This window comes from Ruditapes philippinarum, unplaced genomic scaffold (genome assembly GCF_026571515.1).
Source record: "Ruditapes philippinarum isolate M1 unplaced genomic scaffold, ASM2657151v2 ctg7863_1_1_1_1, whole genome shotgun sequence".
In the NCBI taxonomy this organism is placed as follows: Eukaryota; Metazoa; Mollusca; class Bivalvia; order Venerida; family Veneridae; genus Ruditapes; species Ruditapes philippinarum.
The window spans coordinates 17,554-43,844 of NW_026865480.1; the positions used below are offsets into that span (position 1 = coordinate 17,554).

At 32.4% G+C, this 26,291-nt stretch overlaps 1 protein-coding gene across 1 annotated transcript; it reads right to left on the reverse strand.

Moving 5' to 3' along the window:
• Positions 1–3,916: 3,916 nt before the first annotated feature.
• LOC132729257 (heat shock 70 kDa protein 12A-like) lies at positions 3,917–16,883 on the reverse strand. Its single transcript, XM_060714978.1, has 4 exons — positions 16,485–16,883; positions 15,217–15,432; positions 12,832–12,976; positions 3,917–4,533 (listed from the first exon to the last, which is right to left on the reverse strand). The coding sequence occupies exons 1-4, from the start codon at positions 16,881–16,883 to the stop codon at positions 3,917–3,919; spliced, it is 1,377 nt and encodes a 458-aa protein (XP_060570961.1).
• Between the last annotated feature and the right edge of the window lie 9,408 nt (positions 16,884–26,291).

Genomic DNA, 26,291 nt, shown 5'->3' on the forward strand with positions numbered 1-26,291 from the left:
CTTTAAGTTAAAGAGCACTTGCATTGACAGAGAAAACGAAAATAATTAGTTACACATAATTATTTTCTTACATAAAAATACAATGCATCATTTTTGATTATTTTAGGAAATTGTATGAATTTTATTCGCACGTAATGTATATTTAACTTCAGCGTTATAATCCATGTTGCTACATTCATTTGCCTTCACATTGTATCTTATTCATTACTAGCTACCCTGTAGCTAGTTTAAAATATTTTTCGGCATGGAGTTTTCAGGATACATATGTTTTTGTTTAATTCTAGTGTGAAATGAAATATGTTGAACGGCATGTCATAATTCTTTGATGTTTGTAGGAATCTGGCCGGAACCCCTGCAGGCTTATACACCAAACATTAAATATTTCTATCTCTTTAATCAACATTAAATTCACGAGATCATTCTCAGTTCAAAGTGTATTCAACTTTAAAAAAAAGATTATATTTTTTATTTAATATAAATATGGCACACACAATCAATGGACTATTTCTACATAATAATGTATCTTATTTTTGTTTTGTTTTGATTTATAAAATAAAGTTTTCCTTTTTTCCGAACTTCATATATTGTTTGAATCTTATTTTCCTTTCCTTCCTTTTCTTTCATTTTTATCTAATTATACTTAATGAATTTATTTATCACAATAATGGATGTGTTGTTTTGAGAAAAAGATATGATTTGACTATCTATTACACATATTTTCTAGTCTTCAAACTTTTTTCCATCTTAGGTTAACATCAAGTTAACAACATTAGCATTATCTAATAATAATTAACATGAATAATGGCGGCATATTAAGTTAACTAGTTCTAGGAAAATCGAGAATGGCGAACATATCCAAATAAAACATGTAAAGTAAAAATAAACATATGTATAGCTAATAAACATTTTTTCAAGTAAACGAGCAATCAATGCATATCAGTGTTACATGTTTTTAGATATAAATTTGATAAAAACTACCAAGTTAACGTGTTTTGTAAAAAATATCTTGAAAAGTAAGCAATTCTTCCGATTTGAAACAAATGAGGTTAACATAGAAATTTTTAAAATGTTTTTTCTTCCATCGAAAAGCTTTAGACATATGAACAAATAATGAAATTTTTCACCCACATATTGAGTTTAAAGGAAACATTTTCTTTTTAAAGAAGTTATCATGTATCATGCTGTTAACTTTATCACAATTATAGTTTGTCGATATTTTCTGTATAACAATTTATCAGTTTCGTCCAAAAAATGATATAACTGTGTGATAACGGACTGGAAAAATTCCAAGTTCACCATATACCATATATGAAGTTGCTGATCTCTTAAGTTCAAAATGTATTTGTAAAACTTTCATTGATTGTTTTTTTTTAAATAAATTATATAATTCCAAACCCCCAAATTTCACATCCAAAAGTAAAATTTGTTTTACCATTTTGTCAAAAAAGATCAATCTGTTATTCGTATGGTAAATTTAATTTTTAATTTCTTTTCAAAAGTGAAAACAATGCTTTATTTCCTTGGTCTACTATGTAGTTCTTCGTTGAAGTAAACAACCCAATTTAAGTAAATACCAAGGTACTTGTATTCTTTATTAATTTTTACCTGGCTATCGCCAATATAGAATGTAAAATTTCGTCTTATGTTACCTTAACTAAATATAAGTAATTTGTTTTATCAACATTTATTTTTAATACCCACTAATTACAATATGACCTTTTAATAGACCACACTAAGCTTAACCTTTATCCTTCAAGGTTAAATTTACAAATTAGATACATTAGATACATTATGTATCTAATGCATTTTGTAAATCTTTATTTAGATTCTGCAAACATTGCAGTATCATCTGCATATAAAAGAAGAAATATATTTAAGTTCATTTGCAAGTCTTTCACCTTTCAATTTCTACAAAATTTATTTACATTTTTATCACATAAATAGTCTTCTAAGTCATTCAAAATATACCTAACAAAAACGGCGACAAATTTTCGACCTGTCAAACACGAACATTACAATCAAAAAATTTAGTGGAACATTCACTTGTTACTACCTTGAACTTAAAGTACTATACAAATTATAAATGAAATAAAAACATCGATTTTCTTGTAATTTATACCATAGACCTTCTCCAAACAGGGTCAAACACTTGCTTTAAATTTATTAAAAAATAATAATGTTTCTTAAAAATAGACTAATATATTAGACTTTTGCATATAAAAAATATCATTAGTTGAGTAAGAGTTTAGTAACCTATTCTATACAATACATAATATTTGATACACTTGTGTAAGTTTGAACTCAGAAACTAGATTAGAACGACATATATAAAATTATTTGAATCTTCCCTTCCAGTACTAAGAAACCAGTTGCGAGGTGAAGTTTATATGTGAGAGACTATATATAATACCAACAAAATATTGTGAAAATGTCATTTTATCTTAAATGACAAAAGTAAAATGTGCAAAAAGTTATCTAAAAATTTTATAAAAGAAAACAGTTATCAAAAGAACATTTTCAATATTGCAGGTTCCAAACATACGTGGGTAAAATAAAACAGCCTATGCATAGGAAAACAGTTATCAAAAGAACATTTTCAAATAATGCATGCTCCACACATAGGTGGGTAACATAAAACCGCCTATACATAGGAAGTTACATAAAATCAGTGAATATACATATATGAATAACTATCATGTAAACAAATTGAGACATATTGCAACAATAAAGTAATTTATATGGTCATTTGATGCACACATCTGTGAAAATTCAGTAATTTAACATTCATGGTCAAGGTCATTAGAGAACCCAGGTCAATTTGAGTTTAATAAACATGAAGGTCTTGTCCTTAAAAATGTTCTGTTATAATATGAAGTGGATCCATTAAATTATAGCGAAGTTACAGCCACAAAATAAAAAATTCAATAATTTGACCTTCAAAGTCAAGGTCATTTATGAGTGAAGTTCAAGGTCTGTCTAATAACTCTTTAACGGTTATCATTGAAGATTATTATGTTCAAGTTTGAAGACAATCCATTCAAAAATAACAAAGTTACAGCCAGGTATAGCCAAAAAATGAAAATTTCAATAATTTGACCTTCAAAGTCAAGGTCATTTGTAAGTGAAGGTCAATGTATGCCTAGTTATTTTTAAGGGATATTCTTGATGATTATGATGTTTAATTTGAAGACAATCCATTCAAAAATAACAAAGTTACAGCCAATAATGGCAAGAACAAGCAAAATTTGTACATTTAACCTTGATGGGTAAAGGTCAAGCTTAGTGTGGTCTACTAAAAGGTCTTATCCCAAGGGTTTTTTGTGGCCAAGTATGAAGCCAATACACCAAGAGCTAAAAACATATGATCCTGGTACACGTTTGCGGACGGCAACGGCAACGCCGCCAGGACTATAGCAATAGTTACCTCTACATTTTTTTGTAAAAAAAGTCGAGCTAAAAATAGCTTGTGTAAAGTGAAGTAGCAAACACAGATATCAGAATCATTATACTGTATATCTACATTGTTTACAGCGACACAGCCATCAATTCATAATGTAAAATCTACATCTAAAACTCTGATATTATATTAGTACATGATAACTTATCTGTCCGTAGAAATAGAGTAAACAAGACTTTGTTGCAGATGATCTATCTGTTGTGTTCACGTTAAAAACATGACGTAACTAAATGATTGATAATGGAGGGGCCGCCTCAAAATATAAATATTAATCTTTTCCCAGGGGGCGACTCAAACACAATATCTACGTTAAATATCCTAGATAAATATTTCTTGGTCAGGTATTATTTAAGTCTAGAAAGCATACTTGATCTAGTATTTATCTAGTCACAGTACAAGTGTGAAATTCATACTTAACAAAGTGTAAGTTTGTTAAATCAGAGAAGTTTAACCTATACTCTAATGTTGATGACCATGAATCACTGCACCTTTCAAAACGACCATGTCTTGTGCTGCCGAAATGATGTTAACAGTGGGGAAGGCAATTTTTATGGCCTCTTCAACTATTGCAGACTCAAAAAGCCTGCCAACCATCAGAAATATGCTCGTGCCTTCAACACCAGGTTCATTCAATAAATATTGAGCATGATCTACTATCGTATCAGTGCAAGGTGTGAACAGACTTTTGACAGTCTCTCCGTCTATTCTTAATTTATCATCAATCCACTTAATGTTACCATTAAATCGTGATCTCTCGGTAGCCTGTCCTATATCTTCATGATTTATTTCTCGGAAAACTTTATTTATTGAACATGGAACTTTGAATGTTTCAAATCCATCTCTATTATGTTTGATTAATCCTAGTTTTTCTTCAATATTTCTTTGCAAAGCAAGTCGATCATATGCATATTCATCATTCCATTTCTGAAAGACTGCGTCACCTGTTATATTACGGATGAGTTCATGAAACCCCTCTATCACCATGTTTTCACCACATGATATCCCAGTTGCCGCTTTGATCTCTCTATGCCCACCGTCCGATTGACACTCATATATAGTGAAATCACAAGTATTCTCTGCAAAAAAAATGGTTAAAATGGTTTGTGTACTTAGGCTTAATTAGAAATCAAGTACTGAAAAATTTACCAATGGTTATTAAATTTGCTTGTTTTATATTCAGTGTATACACTCTTATTTTATAGAATTACATAAAACATTCTTATTCATTGCTGAGTGAACAGCTTCAAGTGGGTTTAATTTGTCATTTAAAATATTGTTTAAGGAGATCAATTTACAGTTTTGATAATTATTAGAATGTATCGCTAGTAATTATTTATATATTGCAGGGATCAGGAGATCTAAATAATCTTATATTTACATTATTCTTTAATGGTTTTTTTGTCTGTGCAACTACTTATTTCTACTTAATGATCGAAAAATTAGGTGGGGTATTGTGTACTACATTTTTACTCTCAGTGATAAAGCTTCAAGATTAAATTACCTTCTAGCGGTAGACCTTATCCGCATTTGTGTATGTATTTATTTGACTATTGTCTGATTGTGACTTACCGAGATTTCTACAACATTTATGTATACCTGTAACGTTTATGTGTATTACGTCATTGAATTATATACGTTCTACATAATGGATTTCTCGTGGGAGTTTTGTTTGTTTGTAAACATTTGGATTTGAGAGCTGACAGATGATGTTTACAGAGTATGTCATATATTAGGTAATTGCTTTTAGTCTTATATAATATTTTGTATATCCAGTTGAATTGAAATTTGCTGTTTTAAAGACAATCCCTGAATATATTTGTCTGTTTTTCTGCAGAATTCTGCTAATTCTGTCACGGTTATTTATGACATCATACTTTCTACGAAAATCAGCCAATTCTCTCCACAGGGGAGTTTAAAACCGGTTTTATGCGCGCCAAACCTCAATCTTAGCCCCAATATGATCCTAAATGACACAAAAGTGTAAATGAAATTAATCCCCGTCTAGTGAATTCTAACAATGGTCATATAAGCTTTGTTAATAAACTGTAAGTGCATCTGGCCCTAATGAGAGGCATTGTTTCATATGTTGGGGTGCCTTGGAATTAAATAATGGTGTGTTGTTTGGGAAAAATGATAAGAAAAATGGAACAGGGTCTTTTTTTTGCCAATAAATGTTCCAAGCTTTTTGCAGAAGGATATTATGAATGTAATGCATAATGGTGTTTTAGCTGGTCATATTGGTCAAAAGAATATCAGGGGAAAAGTTCTGATATGGGGTAACGACTATATAACCTGTGGATATTACAATGCAAAAATTGTGGGGCAAATAAACAAACTTCAACTAACCCAAAGCACCACTTGCGAATATATCAGTGGCAGAACCTTTAGACAGGTTATGCACAGATATACTAGCACTGTTTTCAGTGACTCCTCTAGGAAAAACCGTTACATATTGGTGGAAACATTTGAAAATGGACTGAAATATTTGCAGTGCCAGCAAAAGTGCAGCAACTATTGCAAGAGTTATAGTAAATAAGATTATACCTACATTCGGGACTTTTTCTATAATTCATAGTGACAAAAGTACAAATTATGAGAGTAAAGTGTTTATAGAGCACTTAACACTAAAAGTTACATTGAATTAAGAAACCAAGAACATCATTAAGAAATCCAACATGTAATGGCCAGGCCGAAAGATTTAATAAACCTGTAACTAGAAAAAAATGAACAAACTACGTGAGAACTAAACTTGGGATATTAAGCCGCTGTTAACAGTGCTACTCATAACGAAAGCACAAAGCTTACACCAAAAATTGTAATGTTACCAGCCGAAAATAGCATTTGGTAGCTATATAGTGAATATCTTGAGAATCTAAAGAAACTATTACTAAAAGTGCATCAAATTTTTAGAGCCAATTTAAATCACAAAACTTCACGTCAGAAAGCGGAATTTGATGTAATTAGTCATTTACAAATAATAATAATAGTGATATAGTTTGGTATCTGCAGAACCAAAAAATATGGACATCCATAGCTTTTAATGCCACAAAACGGTCCATTCATTTTAATGAATAAATTCAACAACCAGAACTTAAGGGTTCAGTTTTCTAAACATGGAAAATCTCAAATAGTTCATGATGACAAACCTAAATAGTTATGGGGAACAACACTCAAAATGGATTTTAAAGGTAAAGGAGTAGATTTAAATTGTATCTGACTTGTGTTTTAGAAAATTATTAATTTGATATGAAGGTACATACTGGTCAACAATTACATAGGACAATTGAATTATCACAGATTGATTAATTAGGATAGCACATTAATTTGTAAAATATAAATAACATGTAATAAATGTACATTTGATTAAATAAAATATTACTTGACTAAAAATGTCAGATATTGGCATTGTGATTTACACATAGTTAAGATATAAAATTAATAAGTTTGAAATAAGCATGTAATTTCTCATAAATAACATTGAATAATTATTTTGAATTGTATGTAACTTCATTATAAAGAAATGATAAAAAAATGTTTAAACCATAAATATGGTGTATAATATAAAGCAGTATTGCAATGGTTAAAATATTTGCAAAATGGAGTTTTTAAATATTAACATTGTTGTATCTAACCAAAACAATATTGTGTAACGTAAAAAACGAAACTGACCCAGCAATTACAATATGTTATACTTTTCAATTTAGAATGTTTGTTAACAGCAACACAAGACCCATTGATGCATTCAACTCGAGAGAAAGAGTTTCTACAGTAACAGCTGCACACTTAACTTTTATATGTGCGAGAGAGGCAAAGTGCTTCAACAATTTTACAGTGAACACGAATCTCTAAGTAAAGTAACATTTTACAGTTTTACTGCAGTATTTGTAAATTTGACACTTTATCAAAAACTGAACTGGAGAACCATCTTAAACAAAATATCTATCCAGCACACAAAGCTGCAGTAAATGCAATGTTGGAAACCAACGGAATCGCAAATGAAAATGCAAGTTTGCAACAAAATATGAAACATTATCAAGTTAATAAAAGTGAAATAACAAGACTAGGTAAAGAACAAAGTACAGAAAAATTCACCAAAATAATGCATAGCCGATGGGAACATATTTAAAAAAATGCAACAGGCTGAAGTGATGAGTGGCATTGAAACAATATCAAATTACACAGGCGATATTTTGTCTCAAATGTTAAATGGAGCCGACATAAAGACCAATTATTTAACACCAAATATGTTACCTCAAAATCATATAACACGATAAACAGACAAAATCTACAACAACAAGCTCATGTTGTAGCAGCACTAAAAAAATGATGTGAGGAATGCTTAGAATACAAGACAGAAAACAAATTGTTAAAAGGGATGTTTTTACAATGGAAATAGTTATGGAAGTATTTATTGAAATGAAAGACATTAAAAAAGTATCAAAGATGTGAAAAAATGAAAAAACAACAAGAGAGCCACATACTGAAAGCACAAAAAGCAACAACAAAATATATGTCCCAACACCAAACCTGAAAGAAACTGCAACAATAATTTTAAACGCAGATATTACAGCTTTAATCTTACCATGCGCATGCTAGGAGACTCTCAGGGCGTACTTTTGTTTTGAAGTTTAATATTACTACATTGTATGTAAAAGAAAATGAAAATCTATTGACATTTTTTGTTCAGGAAATATTATTATAATTATTATATAGATATCACATTTCATGTAATCTTTATTGACAGAATTACAATTATCAATTTTTGTTTAATTGACAACTTAAACTTGTTATTGTCCATTGAAAGATATTTCCGTTAGTGTTCATGTTATATTATGTAATATTTTATGTGTTTTATGAATCTGCATAATTTGTACTATTGTCAGAGTAATTTTACTCTTTATTTACTATTCTTATGTCAGTTGATAATTTTATGCTAATGTAGGACATACATCTTTAAAGGCACACAAGCTTTTTGTGTGATGACACAACATTTTTGAAATGAGTGGTCATGCAGGGAAAAGGTGCTCAAATAATTCTTATGCTTACATATTCTTTAATTGAGTATTTTTCTATGCAATCTACTTATTACATATAGAAATAAGAATCTATAAAGAAAGTTAATGATTAAAAAGTGGGTGGGGTAATGTTTATAATATTTTCAATTCTCAGTGATAAAGTTTCTACTGTAAAATATAAAGTTCAAGATTAACAGGATATGTTTGTAAAACATGTATGCCCCGTATCGACAGCCAATTAGTCATGTTAGCAGGTTATTATGACAAACGTTTGACCTTGTGAACAAAAAAATCAATAAGGATTATCTACTAGTCATTATTAGTCACAAGGTATTTATCATTGTGACTGCATAGGTTTTGTGCAGCAATTTTATGAAAAAGCTATTACAAATCTAATCAAATAATATATGCATAAATTTTATGAATCATGTAGGCCTCATAATTGACTGTTGTAATATTACATAAAACCTTCAAATGTGTATACAAAAATCATTCTTAGTTTTAAATAAAGATATCATCCAAGGTAACTTGAGTTGTTGAGTTATTCGTCAGAAACCGTCTTTAAGTGCAATGTCAATTGACACTGACCCCATGACCCCAACATAAATAGAGGTCATCTACTGACCAAGACTAATGCACCTACAAAGTTTGAGGACCAGCAGCTATGGGATTTTCATGTTATTGATCGAAAACCGTTTTCACATACAAGGTTTACCTTGACCTTTATTCTTTGATCCCAAAATCAATAAGGGTCATCTAATTTTCAAGTCAAATCCACTCACGAAATTTGAGGACCAACAGCTCATTGGATGTCAAGTTATTGATCGTTAACGGTTTTTTACCAACAAGATAAAGGTGACCCTTCGACTCATTGACCCCAAAATCAATAGGGGTCATTTTCAGGTCATGAGCAATCATCATTTTCAGTTTAAAGTTCCTAAGCCTAAGCGTTTTTTAGTTATTGATCGGAAACGTTTTTTTACCTTCAAGGTTTATGTGACCTTGACCTTTGATTCCTTGACCCAAAAACAATAGGATTCGTCTGCTGGTCATGAACAATCATCATACCAAGATTGTGAAGTTCCTAGTTATTGATCGAAAACTGTGTTTACCTACACAGTCAATGTGTCCTTGATCTTTGACCATTGACTCCAATCCATAGGGGTCATCTTCTCATGACCAATCATCATACTATGTTTGAAAATCCTTGCCCTAAGGGTTCTTTAGTTATCATTCGGAAACCAATTGGTCTACGGACCGACCGACAGACAGACAAATGCAATGCAATATACCCCCTCTTCTTTGAAGTGGAGGCGGCATTCTTACCTTCTAGCGGTAGACCTTATCCGAATTTTTGTATGTCTGTCTATAATTGGTATGTACCATTAACTTCAATTTCTTTAAGATATTGGATACTTTGTCTGATTGTGAGTTACCGGCATGTTTGTAACATGTATTGTACTTGTTACGTTTATGTGTATTAAGTCATTGAATTATGCGTTCTACGTCATTGATTTCTTATGAGCGTTTTCCTTGCTTTTAAACATTGGGTTTTGACAGCAGACAGATAATGTTTGCAGAGTGTGTCATATCTTAGGTAATTGATTTTAGTCTTATATAATATTTTGTGTATCCATTTGGATTGAACTATCTAAAAGATAATATCATAATATATTTGAATGTATTTCTGCACCTTGTACCCAGTGACCTCAAAATCAATAAAGGTCACCTAATTGACAGGATCGACTTGCATGTCAAATATAGAGATTGTGGTTAAAAAGAAATCTTAAGTTATTTGGCGGACAAACCTTTGAAGTCAATGCCCCTGTGACCTTGGCCTTTGACCTTAAAATCAATATGAGTCATCTACTAATCATGACTAGCCACCATGCCAAATATGAAGACTGTTGGTCAAAAGAAGGAATCTTAAGTTTTTGGGCGAGCAAGCTTTATATGTCAAGGCATCTGTGATCTTGACCTTTGACCCAGTGACCTCAAATTCAACAGGGGTCATCTACTAATCATGATTAACCCCTAAGCCAAATAAGAAGACTGTGGATCAAGGGAATCTTAAGTTATTGGGCGGACAGGCTTTTTATAGTCAAGGTCCCTGTGAACTTGATCTTTACCCCGTGACCTCCAAATCGATGCCAAATAAGAAGACTGTGAGTCAAAGGAATCTTTATTTTTTTAACAGCCAAGTTTTCTTAGTCAAGGCCCATGACCTTAACCCAGTGACCTCAAAATCAATAGAGGTCATCTACTAATCATGACTAACCTCCAAGCCAAATATGAAGACTGAGCGTCAAAGGCATCTTAAGTTATTCGTCGGACAAGCTTTTTTTAGTCAAGGCCCCTGTGATCTTGCCTTTGACTTCGTGACCTCAAAATCAATAGGAATCATTTACTAATCATGACCAGCCTAAATATTAAATATGAAGACTTTTGGTCAAAGGAATCTGAAGTTATTGATCGGATAAGGAAAACCGACAGACAGCCGGACGGCCGGATGGACAAGCTGATTCCAGTAAACCCAGTATACCTAGTATTCCAGTATACCCCCTAAAAACTTCGTTGTGAGGGTGTATTATAATTCAGAGATGAATAAGTTGATTTTCGGGTGGAAAATCAGAAAAAGATGTTAAAAGTTCAGAACATTGAGAAAGAAAATAAAAAGAGAGAGAGAAAGTATAAAACAGAATAAGAAAATTTAACAGATACACCTGTTGAAAATAATAGAAACTGTGAAAACAATATTATTAGTTGATAAATGAATATATTAGATGTAAAATGTAAAATTATATTTATATATTTATGCCCCGCCATAAAATGGCTAGGACATATTGTGTTCAGTCCTTCCATCCGTCTGTCATTCCGTCATCATCAGTTTCCGTTCATTATCTTAGTAATGGTTGCACACATTCTACTCAAATTTGACATACGGATATATAACTAGAAAATACAGGACAAGTTCGATTTGGTTAGATACAAAGATTGTTTGACAGAGTTATGCCCCTTGATTAAATTTTCAGTTTCCATACATTATATCCCCAACGTTAATCACATTCACACATTCAACTCCAATTTGAAATATAGATACATCTTAAGAATAAGCAGTACAATTTAGAATTTTGATATGGTTTAATGATATTTGGCGGAGTGATGCCCCTTTCAATTTGATTTTTTTTCAGTTTCCGTTCATTATTTCCCCAACAGTTGTACTTATTCAACTCAAATTTAACATAGAATACACTGGTCAAGTTTGAATTTGGTCACGGTTTGTTGATAGCCTATAGAGTTATCTCTCTTGAACTTATTCAACTTGAAAAAAGCAGAAATATTTAGTTTCCGTTCATTATCTCCCCAATGGTTGTACACTATCAACTAAAATTTGAGGTATAGATACATCTTAGGAATAAGCAGTTCAAGTTTGAATATGGTCGTGGTTCAATGATTTTGGACAAAGTTGTCTCTCTTGAATGTTGGAAAAATTTTGAATTTCCAGTTTCAGCACTCATACTTTTGTGGAAATGTATTTAGTCATTTTTTGGCAACACATATGCAATATGCAATTAACTGAATAGTTTAAGTGCCTTGAACTTTGTATAAAAATAGTTGGTGTTAACATTGAATAGTTTTAGGGGTTTGAACTTAAAATGAAAAAAAAAGTTTGTGTAAAAAATATTTGGAACTAAATATTATAACATCTGAAATTTTGGCTGCATGCGGGGGCATCCGTGGCTTTTCGATACTTTTCTAGTTATTCTTGCTGTTCAAGATTATTCGTACATTTCAAAGTTAAAAGACAGACTTTTCCTTTTTGTATCAATTTATTTAAAATATTGTTGAAACCCCAAACAGTGTCGCGACTTATACGCAACAAAAGTAAAAATTATATGACAGTCGCCACAATAGTTATACATCCTAAAAAAGTCAGCTTTAAAACATTCAATAGTCGAAAGCACCAAATATAACTATCACCAATATCTCAATATCTTTTCATGAATAATGAGATTTTGTTTTTACCTTTAACTTCAGAGATGTATGTTTAAGATATCGGTGTCTTATCAAATAACAGTGAAGATGTTTTCGTTTAAATTTAGCAGCATCATAAAACTGAATATTGAAATGACACAATATGATTATTCCCCCTAGTAGTTTTATTTCGAATACTTATTATGTTGGTAAAAAATGTTGTTGTTTTTAACTATTTATAAAATATATCTGCTTTCCCCTCAGTCATGTAACATAGACATCTAAAGATCAGGGATTCTTATGCAGTCAATTCGGCCTTGATGCAAAACAACGGAAAAAATATATCAAATTTATTTCTCCATCCTTTATTACTAAAGTACATACCTCCAAGGTCAATAACCATACATTTTGTCCCAGGAATGCATAGATCGGCAGTACGTAATTTCCTTATCTGTTTTTCAGTTTGGTGGTATATCATTGCTGTTTCTGGTTTTGTGACAATTGTCAACTGTGTTTCTGCAATACCAGCCTAAATATTAAAAAAACAAGAGAATTTTACATTTTTTTCTCAAACTTTTGTTCAGGATGTATTATATTAACATTGTACAATCGAATCTTCCCGGCCTTTTCCAGCAAATTTTGGATAATACCCGAGATGTTCAGATTCTTTTTTTCTTGCATATCAGACAGGATTATCTACTGTTTACACCGGTGCTAGAAAACTCTGTCTAACACCCCTATGTAAGATAAGTAGCGTGCTTTAAATGACGTCATTGCTGCGCCCCTTTTGTGAATGAATTGCGTTCTTAGGATGACGTCGCGCCCCCTTCAACGCCACCCCCGCAAACAGAAGGGGGCACATCCCCCTTCTTGCAACCCTCTGATGTAACATTTTGATGGGGAACGGCGCCGAAAATGTTGTCACTTTTTAACAACATTTTTCAAACACAAAACAATGTTTGGGCCTTAATAGGGCATTTTGTTTACTGTTTGAGACCTCAAAAAAGGTTCGGGCCAAAAAGCCGTCAAAACACGTCTATATAAGGGAAAATGCTAACAAAAAAAGATGAAACACCTTCAAATTACCATAAAACTAAATGCTCCATGTAAACAAATGCCCTTACACCTAACTTTGGTGAAAAATTTATGTTTTTGGACACTTTTTATTTTTCTAATTAACCTTTTACTCCATAAGCATATTGCGAAAAATGGCCGTTTACATTGAAAAGCCTCCTGTAGCAAGTTCAAACTGCTATGAAACTATGTAAAATGCTTCAATACTGATAAAACTTGGCACATATGTTGACTAGACCATAGCCTCTTTAACAGCATGCTCAATTGTAAATTTCCTGTTATAATGGCAACGGCGGGACGTCTCAAAATTGCCAAAAAACACCAGTTTGCATTGTTTCTTTCCATCAAAACTGATTTTAAAGTGCTGCAAATTCTCAATGAATTCAGATAGAGTGAAAGGCTTTTCAGCGTCGGTTACTAGTTACCCTAAAATCGACCTGAGGCAATATTAAGCCCGTCACATGTCTAAAAATTTCTTGGTGATGAGGAGGACAATCACCCCCTTTCAATCCCCCAAACAGAAGGGGGGCATCCCCCTTCTGGCAACCCCGTGATGTATCATTTTGAAGGGGGACGGCGCCGAAAAAGTGGTCACTTATTTAAACAACAATTATCAAACGAAAAACACGTCTATATAAGGGCAATGGTTAAGTAATGTTGGTAGCGCTGTCTTCCAGCTTCTTCACAGTGTAAGCAGATTGGTGAACGTTTTAAATGTGACAGAAGTTTGGATGTTTAATGCAGTTCTTAGAGCCTTTGATTCATTTTAATAGCGCTGTTTGCCACGCTATAAGATTTGGGTAAATCAAACAAGGCATGTCATAATGATAAAAATTTGACTGGATGATGTTAGTTTTTCATCGTCATTCGGGACATTCCAATGATGTGTTATATTGCCGCCTACTTTAAGGAGATTGTCTTTATTCAAACTAATTTATCTCTAGTTCAAATAATTGGGCGCTCATCCGGTTCTGATTTGATGTAATTGAAGTTTTTTTTTATTTTATAACCTGAACAACGCTGAAATCCGTACCGAACAAAAATTTGCAGCCACACAATTATTAAGGATGTTGAATTCTTGACGATAGTATTTCTGAAAATAATTTGCAAATAGTTGGCAAACTGTCCCGGTATTGAAAAAAAAAGTATTCGTCTTGTTCGGCTATACGACGCTTTGTCTGTAGGCCTTTTTTCCATTATCTCGTTGGTCAGGTATATATATTAACATGATGATAAATAAATTTTGTAACTGGTAAAGTACTGTCCAAGGATAATATTTTGATCTTAACGGTACAGTCCAAAAAGTAAAAAAAAAGGGTTATTTGGATTATTATCCGATATTGTAAAAGTAAACAGTTACATATACTGTATAGAAATATTCTTACAGTATCATTGGTGTTACTGTATTACAATTATGGCTCTGCCGGTAGATCGAAATTATTGTAACTTTTAGTGTTTTGTACTCATAGGTTCGAACCCCACGTATTGTCATTTTATAATCAATTTTTTTTCTTCTAGTCTCTAGGCAGAAATCCCTACGATTTTCACGAAACGAAGCACAGACAAAATTATGCAAAAGTTGTTACAGATGCACCTGCTTCCTTTTAATTTATATAGATGAAATATATTTTTAATATCAATTAAGCAGAATTCCTATTTAAATACCAATATGTATATATATAAAGGTGGTCTCACCTTATATGCAGCTTCTCCCATTAATTGTTTAGCGGAGTCAGTCCATATAGCAGGAACAATCAAAACCCAGTGTATGTCTTTATTATGTAGTTCCGTTTGTTTGTTTTCTAACAGACTGAGCATGTGCTCTTTCAGATATTTAATAGCGGGACCAATAACTTCAATAGCTTTCATCTTTCTGCCTGTGTTATCTTCAATCTCTATGTTCCGTGTTATCTGTTAAAAGGACAGAGAACGAAATAGCTATTTAATGACGGCCTGTAAACTGAAACGTTCGCGAATCTCGGATACCTGTATTTATGTGTTTGCTTTTGCAAGCTTTAATGCAATCATATTCAGGCCTAAGCTGCTCTTCATACATAGATATCGGATATATCTATATTAAAATTGTGTTAATGAAAAACTGGAATCCTTGAAGTTATTGTCCTTTTTATTATATGTATTTCTCTAGCAAATTAAATAAATGTTGATAATTTCACAATTATTTTTTTTAAATTAAATTTTCACAGTAGCCAGACTATACATGTTTCTAAATGCAGACGAAAAGAAAACTTAATTAAATAAAGGAATCTCCAAAAACACACGCTCTCGTGAGTACAATGTTCCTGATTTAAAGATTCACACGAATATCTGCTCATACTATTTTGCAATCTAAAAGTAATTCAATTGTTTTTCAACAACAACAAAAAAAATAATGTCATGCTTAAGTTTGATGACGTCAGTAATGAGAGCGCATATCGTAATGCTGCACAATATAATTAAAAGTTACTTCAGTTTGTATTTCTTGAATAAGATTTTAGGAATCTTGTTTGTTTTGTATGTATTATTATTTAAATTTCACTTCTGGAAATATTTTATCTGATGTTCTCTATGTGATATATATTTCGTTCTTACATGCAAAGCAAAAATATGTTTTCATGAACTCTAATATTCCAAGTTGCATGTATTTAATAAAAAATAAATTTCAAGCAAGTTATTCTGTTATATGCAGGGTTGTCCAATTAATTCATCTACGGAATGCTTTACTTAATAGCGATTCCATAACATTAGTCATTTACATTTGTATATTGATATAGATTCACGTTGTAATTGACATAAGACACTATAATTATATGTATATTTATTTCAATGCTTTCATTGTTGTGTTCATATGTAGCAAACTTTAGTACATATATTCAATAGCTTGTTTTTTCGTTTCAAAATAGAAATAAACAATTGTTATCAAAATAGATATAATGTCTTTTAAAAATTAAATTTACTTTACTTACATGTCTTCCTGATAATTTCATCATAAAGTATTTGAAGAAAAACCATTTGCGGTGTTTACACTCGTCAGTTAGATCTGAATAGAATTCCTCTGCACCAAAACCAAAACTATGGAACTTTTGATTTTCGTCGAATAACACGACAGAGCGAGTTTTTACTGACAAATTACCCAAACCGTAATTCAAGTTGTTGGCACTCTTTATACACAAAGGATCCTTTAGATACTCGTTACTAAAGGAGTATGCGTAACCGCTCCATTCATTGCCAACTTCAATGGCAACTACAATTATCTTATGCTTTTTGGCTCCAACATCAGCACTGTCAGTGCGATCATCAGGTCCCCTCTGCCTTGAATATATATGTAGGACTGCTATCATACATTGCCTAAAGCTATCTTCCATTAGAAATAACACCAAAAATATGTTTAATCTGTCTGATAATGAATCAATACTAAATCATTTATGTGAAGTATAGGGATGCGACGTCTGAACAAATAAAATGGTTTATCGGGGTTTAAGAGTCAGACACGCCATGTAATACATATATATATTCAAATTTATATATATATAACCCCAAGGGTATCCAATTTCCACACAACGAACAAAATTTGAACATTGGCACAGGACCTAAAGATAATATCATAATTATACGAAATATCAAAACTCTAGGCATTGCACTTACAGAGAAGAAGACTTTTTAAGTTTGCATTTTTGAGACACCTTTTTTGGCCCCGTGACCTACTTATGCAACAGACCGTAACAATTTAAATTACTTTTGCAGGGGATCACGCAAGAATCATTCGTGTAAAGTTTCGTTACTGTGCAGTCATTGGTTCGAGAGAAGATGTGGTTTTAAGAAATTGATAACGACAAACGGTGGAGCATCACAATAAAAATGAAATAAAATATTGATATTTGGATCGAAAAAAATGTCACTGTAAACAGAACAAAATTAACAAAATTACGGAATTATTAAAAAGGATGAAATTAATAGAATGATATATTTTGTTTCTGTTTTGTATGTAAGATCACGAATACTAATTTGAATCATCATTAATAAATTTTATATTTTCACTTATGGATATGTCAAATAAAAATATTGCATCTGATATATCGTCTGTTTATATAAATCAATGCAAACGATACAAAAAAAACTTCATTTGAGAAACATCTTTTATAATTTATCGGAGAAATCATGGTAGTAATATATTCTAAAATACTACATGTTGATGAAACGGGCAAATTTCCAGGCGCAAAAGGCACATAAGGGCATTTTATTCTTTGCAAACCAGGTTCAAAGTACGGTTATTCCTTTTTATGTTTAAACATAGGGTAAAATCACATTAAAGTTCACAGAGAGATAACATTAGATAGTCAAACCTTTGTTTCAAAAACATCTGAGAAAACATTAAAGTGAAAGTTCAGTTTTTTCTCGAAAACTTGAGTCAAAACCTAACTGAGTAAAACCTCAGTTATTTAGTTGTAAAATGTCTCAGTTCTGAGCCAAGAGTTAACTTTTGAGTAAGTTTGTAAAAATGGAGCCGAAATATTGAAAATAAAAACATTTATTGCTTAAGACTCCGAATTAAAGGAGCCAATGAACGAGCATCTATATATGAAAGTTGTATTGCTATTCCTTTCTCTGCTGTCACAAGAAAGCAAAAGTAAACCCCAGCAAAATACAAGACAATCAAATCGGTATGCTTTGGAGTGCGGGTAGCTAATACCTGGATTTAAGTTAACGCACTGTACATGTATGCCTGTTCGTATACGATTAAACTCTGACATATTTTCAACAGAAAGGTCCCTAAACTATGATACAAAATTTTGTTATTCCCCATTTAATTGATACATGAAAAAATAATCTGTAACGTTTTGAAGCAAACTTTGATAACATGCTATTTTTAACAATAAGAGCTCGGGAACGAGACCGCAGATTGCGGCGCATATTTCCGATCGTGTAACGGTTTCTAAAATGTTCCTCTTTTTAGTATTATCAGAGTGTATGGCCTCAAAATTTTTTTGTCGATTTAACACACTTTGTTACTTTTAAGATTGGTCAAATGTTACGGAATTATATATACCACGTTAGGCATATGTTTTTCCCCTTTGGCTACGCTTCATTACTCATTGTATTTTGTTAAGAATTGTGTTCCCGATATCGTTGCCAACTATCAGGTTACTTTTCACGGAAAAGAATATTAAAACACGCTTCATAAATTAATATGTAAGGCACGAGGACTACTCAACTGATATTCATTAATTGGAAACATCAAAGTTTTCCATGCAATGAATAACGTTAATATACAGACATTTTATACCAAGGGCCATAATAATAACTGATAGGCATTGCTAGATTCTATATATTTTCTGTAGCTACTGAGGAGACTAAAAATATAGATCCCTATATATATGTCATCAAAAAGACAAAAACACGCAAAGATCTAAAGGACTATCGGGCAATGCTTTTGGTCGAATTCCTAAGCTGTTGTCTATGGACTTTGCACTAAAAGATATAAGTTTCTTACAAGCGAAGCATAAAAACATATTTAAGATACTAAACTACTTGTACCGTAATAAAACACATCTACCTGTTTTCCCCACAAATAATCTCCCATCTTTAAATTTTTGTACTGTACATTGAATGCGCGATAATGTAACATGATGTGCAATAACATGCTCTAAAATGTCCTCTTATCACCAAGATTTTCATATTTCATGATTGTATAGGATTTACTTTTGAAGTCTTGGTTTTCTTAGACAATATATTCATACCTTATTTTTGTCTAATTCGTATACATACATTTTGTTAAAACATATATACAAATATTCACATAAAACATACATACGACCATTCTATTTAAGAATTTGCCAACGGTCATTGGCATAATTAAGACCAATAACATTGACATTAAAATCAAATAATGCATATAAACTGAATATCAAAAGTTAAGTAACCATCGGTAATCGAAAATTTAAAAAAATGTTCTAAAAGACAAAGTGTTGCCAGAAACTATTTTTACCCGAACCTCAATACACTATTATAATAATGCAATATCTCGGGGGGAAAGTATATCACCAGTATCTGAAAATGTTATAGTTAAATCGCGCTTTTAAGGCCGCATTATAGTCGATAATTTTTCATTCGGTTATTCGAATTTTTAAAAAAGGATCTGTCATTTGTGTGATCAGCAATAAGTTTCAGTGAAAAGGGGCCTAATCACATTTGGGGACATTTTTCGAAAAAAAAAAAATGGTCGATACAAGATCATTTAGATGTAACAGACATTTCATTCTCCTAGGAAAAAACTCAAATCTTTAGCACGGTTACTCAGTCCTTGGGTAGGTTTCAGGGTAATTATTAGTAATGTAAGTCTATTCGAAAATTGGGACAGTAAGAGAGTACTTAAAAAATTGATTGAAAAAATAAGCATATCAAGGGGGTAACTACGCCGAACGTTGCGGTAAATGGTCGATGTCACGCCTTTTCCTTTTTCAATATACTGTAAATTTGACGGATTTTTAAATAAACCGATTATATTGAATTAAGATTATATTATTAAAGTCCAAACACTCGGATAATATAGGTCGGAAACATAATACGTAAAGCCTGTACGAATTCGGATTTATGCGCTGCAATGCAGCTATAGGACCAGTCTTAAAATACTATGTATATAGCTTTAACGGAAATACTTAGTATTTTACCTATGTTTATATTTTCATAGGTTGTGCTTTTATTTTAAGAACTGACGGAAGTTCTGTTTATCGTGCTCAAAATATACTATGTAGGTTTGAACCCATACACAAATTTTAAGTAAAAACACAACTTAGGAACAGCTTAAGTCGCATCCCACATTTACAAAACGTAAATAATAACACACTATTTTGCAGGCTGATAAGCATCGAGATTACTATGATCAATTAATATTTCATCTAGCATGATGCCTTTGACCAAAATATTTTAATACATCGTATAAAGTAGTATTATAACATTTGCACGTAAGCGTCACTTAAACATAAGCGCCTTAAAACAATGGTACAATTAAAAAGAAATATATAAATAAATATAACATACCTATATGTACACTCTTCATAGGGCTTAAAAACTAATCTGTTATCTCCTATGCAATACAATAAACTTCCAGTACTATTATGTTTCTCATACATGTCTTCTCCTTCTTCCGTCTTACTCTTAATATCTGTTAAAAAAGAAACAACTAAAAAACAACAACTGAAACGCTAAGGAATTTACGGTACTGCTGCAAAATAGATTAAATTTCCGCCAATCACTCGAATGTTAAACTGCTAAACCAGAGCAGACACGAAATTGAGAGTCTGTCCTTTCCCTTGGCCTGAAAATGCTCCAGTCTGCGCTCTGCACATCATATCTATCGAGTATTATCAATTTCCTTCCATTAGTTTAAAAGGTACAGAGCGGACACGAAAATGCAAACAGACGTACAGACGCACGACAAGGTGCATAACAACATATACTATAACCACGTAACTTGCAATGTGTTTATAAGGTATGGATGCCCCCAAACACTACTGTTTTCTGATGTAAAGAAGGATAGTATAAAAGAGAAGGAAAGTCTACATGACCCCTACCCTAAGAGGTTGTAGCGTAAACGATATACAATATATTGCCTAACCGCAGATGCACAACTACACATGCTGACCAACAGTCTTGTAAAGTTGCATTACTCTAGATCGAATACTTATTGAGTTAGGCAAGATACAAATCGAAAGTTGCAAATCTTTTTCTAAAATAGAGAAAATAAGAATCCTTTAAGAAATCCCCAAAACGGCAAAATTGACCATGTTGCAGACTCAGTTTGATTGAGCCTGTTCATGGACGGTACTGTCAACCAGAAACATTCGCAGATTTGTTCAAACGGCGATTATCATACAACCTTCAATGTGACACTTCGTGCCATTCCGTTAAAAGCGGCGTATGGTCCCGTAGTAAATAAACAACTGTGCCCGAAAGGAAAAAAGACAATTGGCGGAACTAATCAGAATGGAATTTTGAAAGGGGATCAGAGGTTATGAAGCCTGCATATAACATATTAGATGTCAAAGGACAAAGTTAAAAAGCAAGCCACATATCCTTAGGGTGGTTCAACTTTATTCAAATAGAAATATTGGATTTACCAAACTAGAAAATAACAAATAGTAAAAAATACCACAAACATAACAATCATGTCGTGTCGAACGATTTTTAAGGATCGGAAATATAACATAATTGATTGAAAGTACGGGGTGCCTTTTATCAGCTTCCACACGGCACAAACTATGCCGGATTAAGACGAATTATTTTCACATACTGACTATATGATATGTTTATTTGAAAAAGTTGCACTAATTATGGTGGTCTGAGCCAAGCGAGAACTTTTATCGTCAGGTTATAAAATGTATCGGGTAACTTTTAAAAGTCAGATTTTTCATGGAATAACACTGATGTGTCGAGTTTAAGGTTCCATATTAACTGCCAGATCTGCAAATGTTTCAATTTTTTTTTACCAGATCATGTTAAATGTTAAACTGCTAAACCAGTGCAAGGAGCGTGGATGGTACCGGTATTTTACAATTACCACAACCGTCCATGACAAGCTCAATCGAACCGAGCCTGCAACTCTTTCAATATTGTTGTGTTAAGATTTCTTAAGGAATTTTGTTTTTCTCTATTAAATGGTCTGTATCCAAACTTGAATAATGTTTAAAAACCCTAAGGATGTATTGCCTGCTTTCTTTTTATTCCACCGCAGCATCTGCGATGCGGTGGCATATAGCGATTCACCTGTGTGTATATATGTGTGTGTGTGTGTTTGTGTGTGTGTTATATAGATTATATAGTGAACTTAAAAAATCTTCTTGTGAAAAACTACTAGTCCAATTTCAAGCAAACTTGGCAGGATCGATCCTTGGGTGCAGAACTTCCAAAGTTGTTCAAAGAATTTCATTCCATGCAGAAATCTGGTTGCCATGGCAACCAAAAGGAATTTTAAGAATAAATTTTAAAAATCTTCTTGTAAAGACCAAAAAGGCCTAGAGCTAAGATATTTTGCATAATGCATTGTCTGGTAGACCTCTAACAAGATTGTTCAAATTATAGCCCTGGGGTCAAAATCGGCCCGCCCCAGGGGTCATTGGTTTTCCTTATATGTATATAGTAAAAATAAAAAAAAAAATCTTCTAGCAATTGACAAATGCTAGAGGTTAGATATTTTGAATGAAACATTGTGTTGTAAACCTCTAGCAAGATTGTTCAAATTGTAACCCTGGGGTCAAACTGCCCCCGCGCTGGGGGTCATTGATTTCAATATATACATATAGTAAAAAATAAAAAAAAATATTATTAGTCCTCTACCGGTTTAACCGGATGGGACTTAAGGTTTACCCTCCGTCCGTCTGTCCGTCTGTCTGTCCGTCTGTCTGTCTGTCCGTCCGTCCACAAAACTGGATCCCGCGATAACGCAAAAAGTACTGAAAATATATTTATGAAACTTGATATATGGATAGATGGCAGTATCGAGATTATGCACGTCTTTTTTTTTCCTATGTTGAAAATTCTGGTTGCTATGGCAACAAATAGTTTGAAAATATGGCAAATTTAACACATAAACTGGATCCAGTGATAACTCAAAAAGTGCTGAAAATATTTTTATGAAACATAAAATATGGATAGATGTCAGACTGCAGATAATGCACATATTTTTCTTTCTCCTATGTTGAAAATACTGATTGCTTTGGCAACAAATAGCCTGGATTTCAAGATTTCTGATTTAATTTTTTCAGCTTTTTCACTATAACTTCTTTATTTCTTAAGGTGTTTACTTCAAACTTTAAATATAAGTTTCTTGTCATCAACCACATCATATGTGACAAGGTTTACAACTCTAGCACAAAAATTATCAGTATTAGCTCCCTTGAACTTAGAATTTTTATGAAAAAAATGTTGTCTTTTTTAAATAACTTCTTTATTTCCTAATGTATCTACTTCAAACTTCATATATATGTTTCTTATTATCACTCAACATTTTTGAGAAGGTTAAATACTCTAGCAAGACTATTTCCAGAATTATGTCCCCCTTTAACTTAGATTTTTTTCGAGATATTGGTGTTTTTTTACTCCAACTTCTTCATTCCTTATAGGATTTACTTTAAAATCCCACACCGTTATAATATGACAAGGTTGTTTAATTTCCTTACTAGGCAGGGAAACTTATCACATTACTGTGAAATAGACAAACTTAGAACTCAAAGATTTAAGTTCATTCATGTCATTCATTCACTGGTAAAATTGAAATCAGAATGTTGCTGGGGTTTTAACCGGTAGGGGACTTATGGATTGCTTGCAATACTATGATAAGTGCTTGTTACGTGAAGGTACAAGGCTTAGAGCTTTAATATTTGTTAAATAATATCATCTTAAGGTGCTCTACTAAAGTTGTTCAAATTTTGCCTTTTATGTCAAAATTAGCCCCGCCCTTGGGAGCCATAGGTTTATCTTATATGTATATAGTTAAAACTTAAAAAAAATCATCTTCTCAAAATTTACAAAGGATAGAGTTAAGATATTTTGCATGACACATTGTGTTGTGAACCTCTAGCAAGATTGTTCAAATTTGGGTCAAAATTGGTTCCACCCCGGGGGACATTGATTGTCATTATGTACATATAGTGAAAAAAAAATTGTCTGAAGGTTCAAGGCATAGAGCTTTGATGTTTGATATATAATATCATCTATAGGTCCTCTACCAAAGTTGTTCAAATGTCAAAAATTGGCCCTGCCTTGGGGCAGTGATTCTCATAATGTACACGTAGTAAAAACAGAAAATAAAACAAATGTTTTCTGAATGGGAGAAAGCTATAGCTTAGATATTTGACTTGCAATGTTGTGTGGTGGATCTGTATCAAGATTGTTATTAAACCCTTGGGTCAAAATTATGCCTTGCCCAAGGGGACAGTGACCACCTACTTTCTTGTCCTTTGATGTACAGCAATGACATTTTGACCATGTGCACAGTTTTAGTTGTAAAATTGAACTTTGACCTAGATTTTGATGATGTGACCTACTTTCTTGTCCTTTGATGTACAGCTATGAAATTTGAACCATGCGGTGGCATAGCATTTTGTTTCGCATGCAATCTTGTTAATTTTCTCTTTTGACAGCTTATCTGTGAAAACCAGACTTCGTAACTTCTGATCTCCTTACACATTTCCATTATTTAGTTTCGCCCATAGTTTTCTCGTGAAGGGTAAATACATCTTTTAATTCTGGGACCATATGCTACGTTTCATTGAATGGCACTTACGTGTCGCATTTTATGCCAGGAAATATTTCTGCGCAAAAGGTCGCGGCAAAAGAAAGCAATTACTCAAGGCGTTATTTAATTAGACCATTGTTGAGAAACAAAACGTCTCACCTATAGATTTAAATTCAAAATTCCAAATACGAGGAGGAGTTAAATTTTGAGCCAGCTAAAAGATTAAAATTTACAATTTTCAAAAGCAGAATTTCGAGCTGGAGTTATATTTCGAGCCAGCTCCATGATCGAAATTCACAATTTTAACCAGAATCAAAAAGTCTCGGCCTATAGATTGAAACTCAATTTTTCAAAATTCGAATTTCGAGGAGGAGTTGAATTTCAAACCAGCTCGAAGATCGAAACTCCAATTTCAAACTTACGATGAATTTCGAGCCAGATCAAAAATTTCGAAACCCGAATGTTGAGTAGGAGTTAAGTAGAAATTAAAAATTTTCAAAGGCGACTTTTGCTTTGAGGCACTCCAAGATCGAAATTCACACTTTCACACTTTTCAAGAGCATAAGTTCCAGCTGGAGTTAAATTTCGAATCAAGTCTATGATGGAATTTCACAATTTTAAACACCAGAATTTCGAGCTGAAATTTAATTGCAAGCCAGCTAATTGATCAAAATTCAAAATATTCAAAAGTGATATTTTAAGCTGATGTTTTAGTTATAGCTGGCTCGAACATCGAAATTCATTTTTTTCAACACTCGAATTTCGAGCAGGATTTAAATTTCAAGCCAGATCGAACAACGAAATTAAAAACTTTCAAAACCCGAATTTTGTGCTGAATTTGAATTTTGAGCCAGCTAGAAGATCGAAATTCACAATTTAAAAAAAATGAACCTGAATTTCGAGCTGAATTTCAATTTCGAACCAGCTCAAATATCGAAATTCAAATTTTCAAAAGTCGAATTTTGAGCTGGAGTTGTAGCTAGAGCGAAATTCAAATATTTTTCAAAACCCGAATTTCAAATTGGAGTTGAATTTTGAGCCAGTCCGGAGATCGAAATTAACAACTATTGAATAGGCGAATTTCGAAATAGAGATGAGTTTCGAGCAAACCTTAAGATAGAAATAAACGATTTTCAAACCTGAATTTCCAGCTGAAGTTGTGTTTCGAACAAAGCTGCATTACTGGTACTGGTGCTGCAGTACCTACTGCAGTTATTTTGCAAGTACTGGTACTGATACTGAATTACTCTTACAAAATTTTGCTACTACTGGTACTGGTACTGCATTACTGTCTTAAAAATTAAATTGAGATATACAGACTCAGTAACTCTTTACCTTAAAATATCCTTATTAAAATATTTTATGTATTAGTTACCGTACGAGGAAAAGGTCTGCATAGTATTTACAGACCCGGATGGCGATTTGAAGACCCGGATGGCGATTTGAAGACCGAGAGAGCGTAACTATCTTACCTACATGCTCTTTTGTTTTTCTATCCATACATCAGTTTTTTAAATCAGTATTTATTAAAATTTCTCAA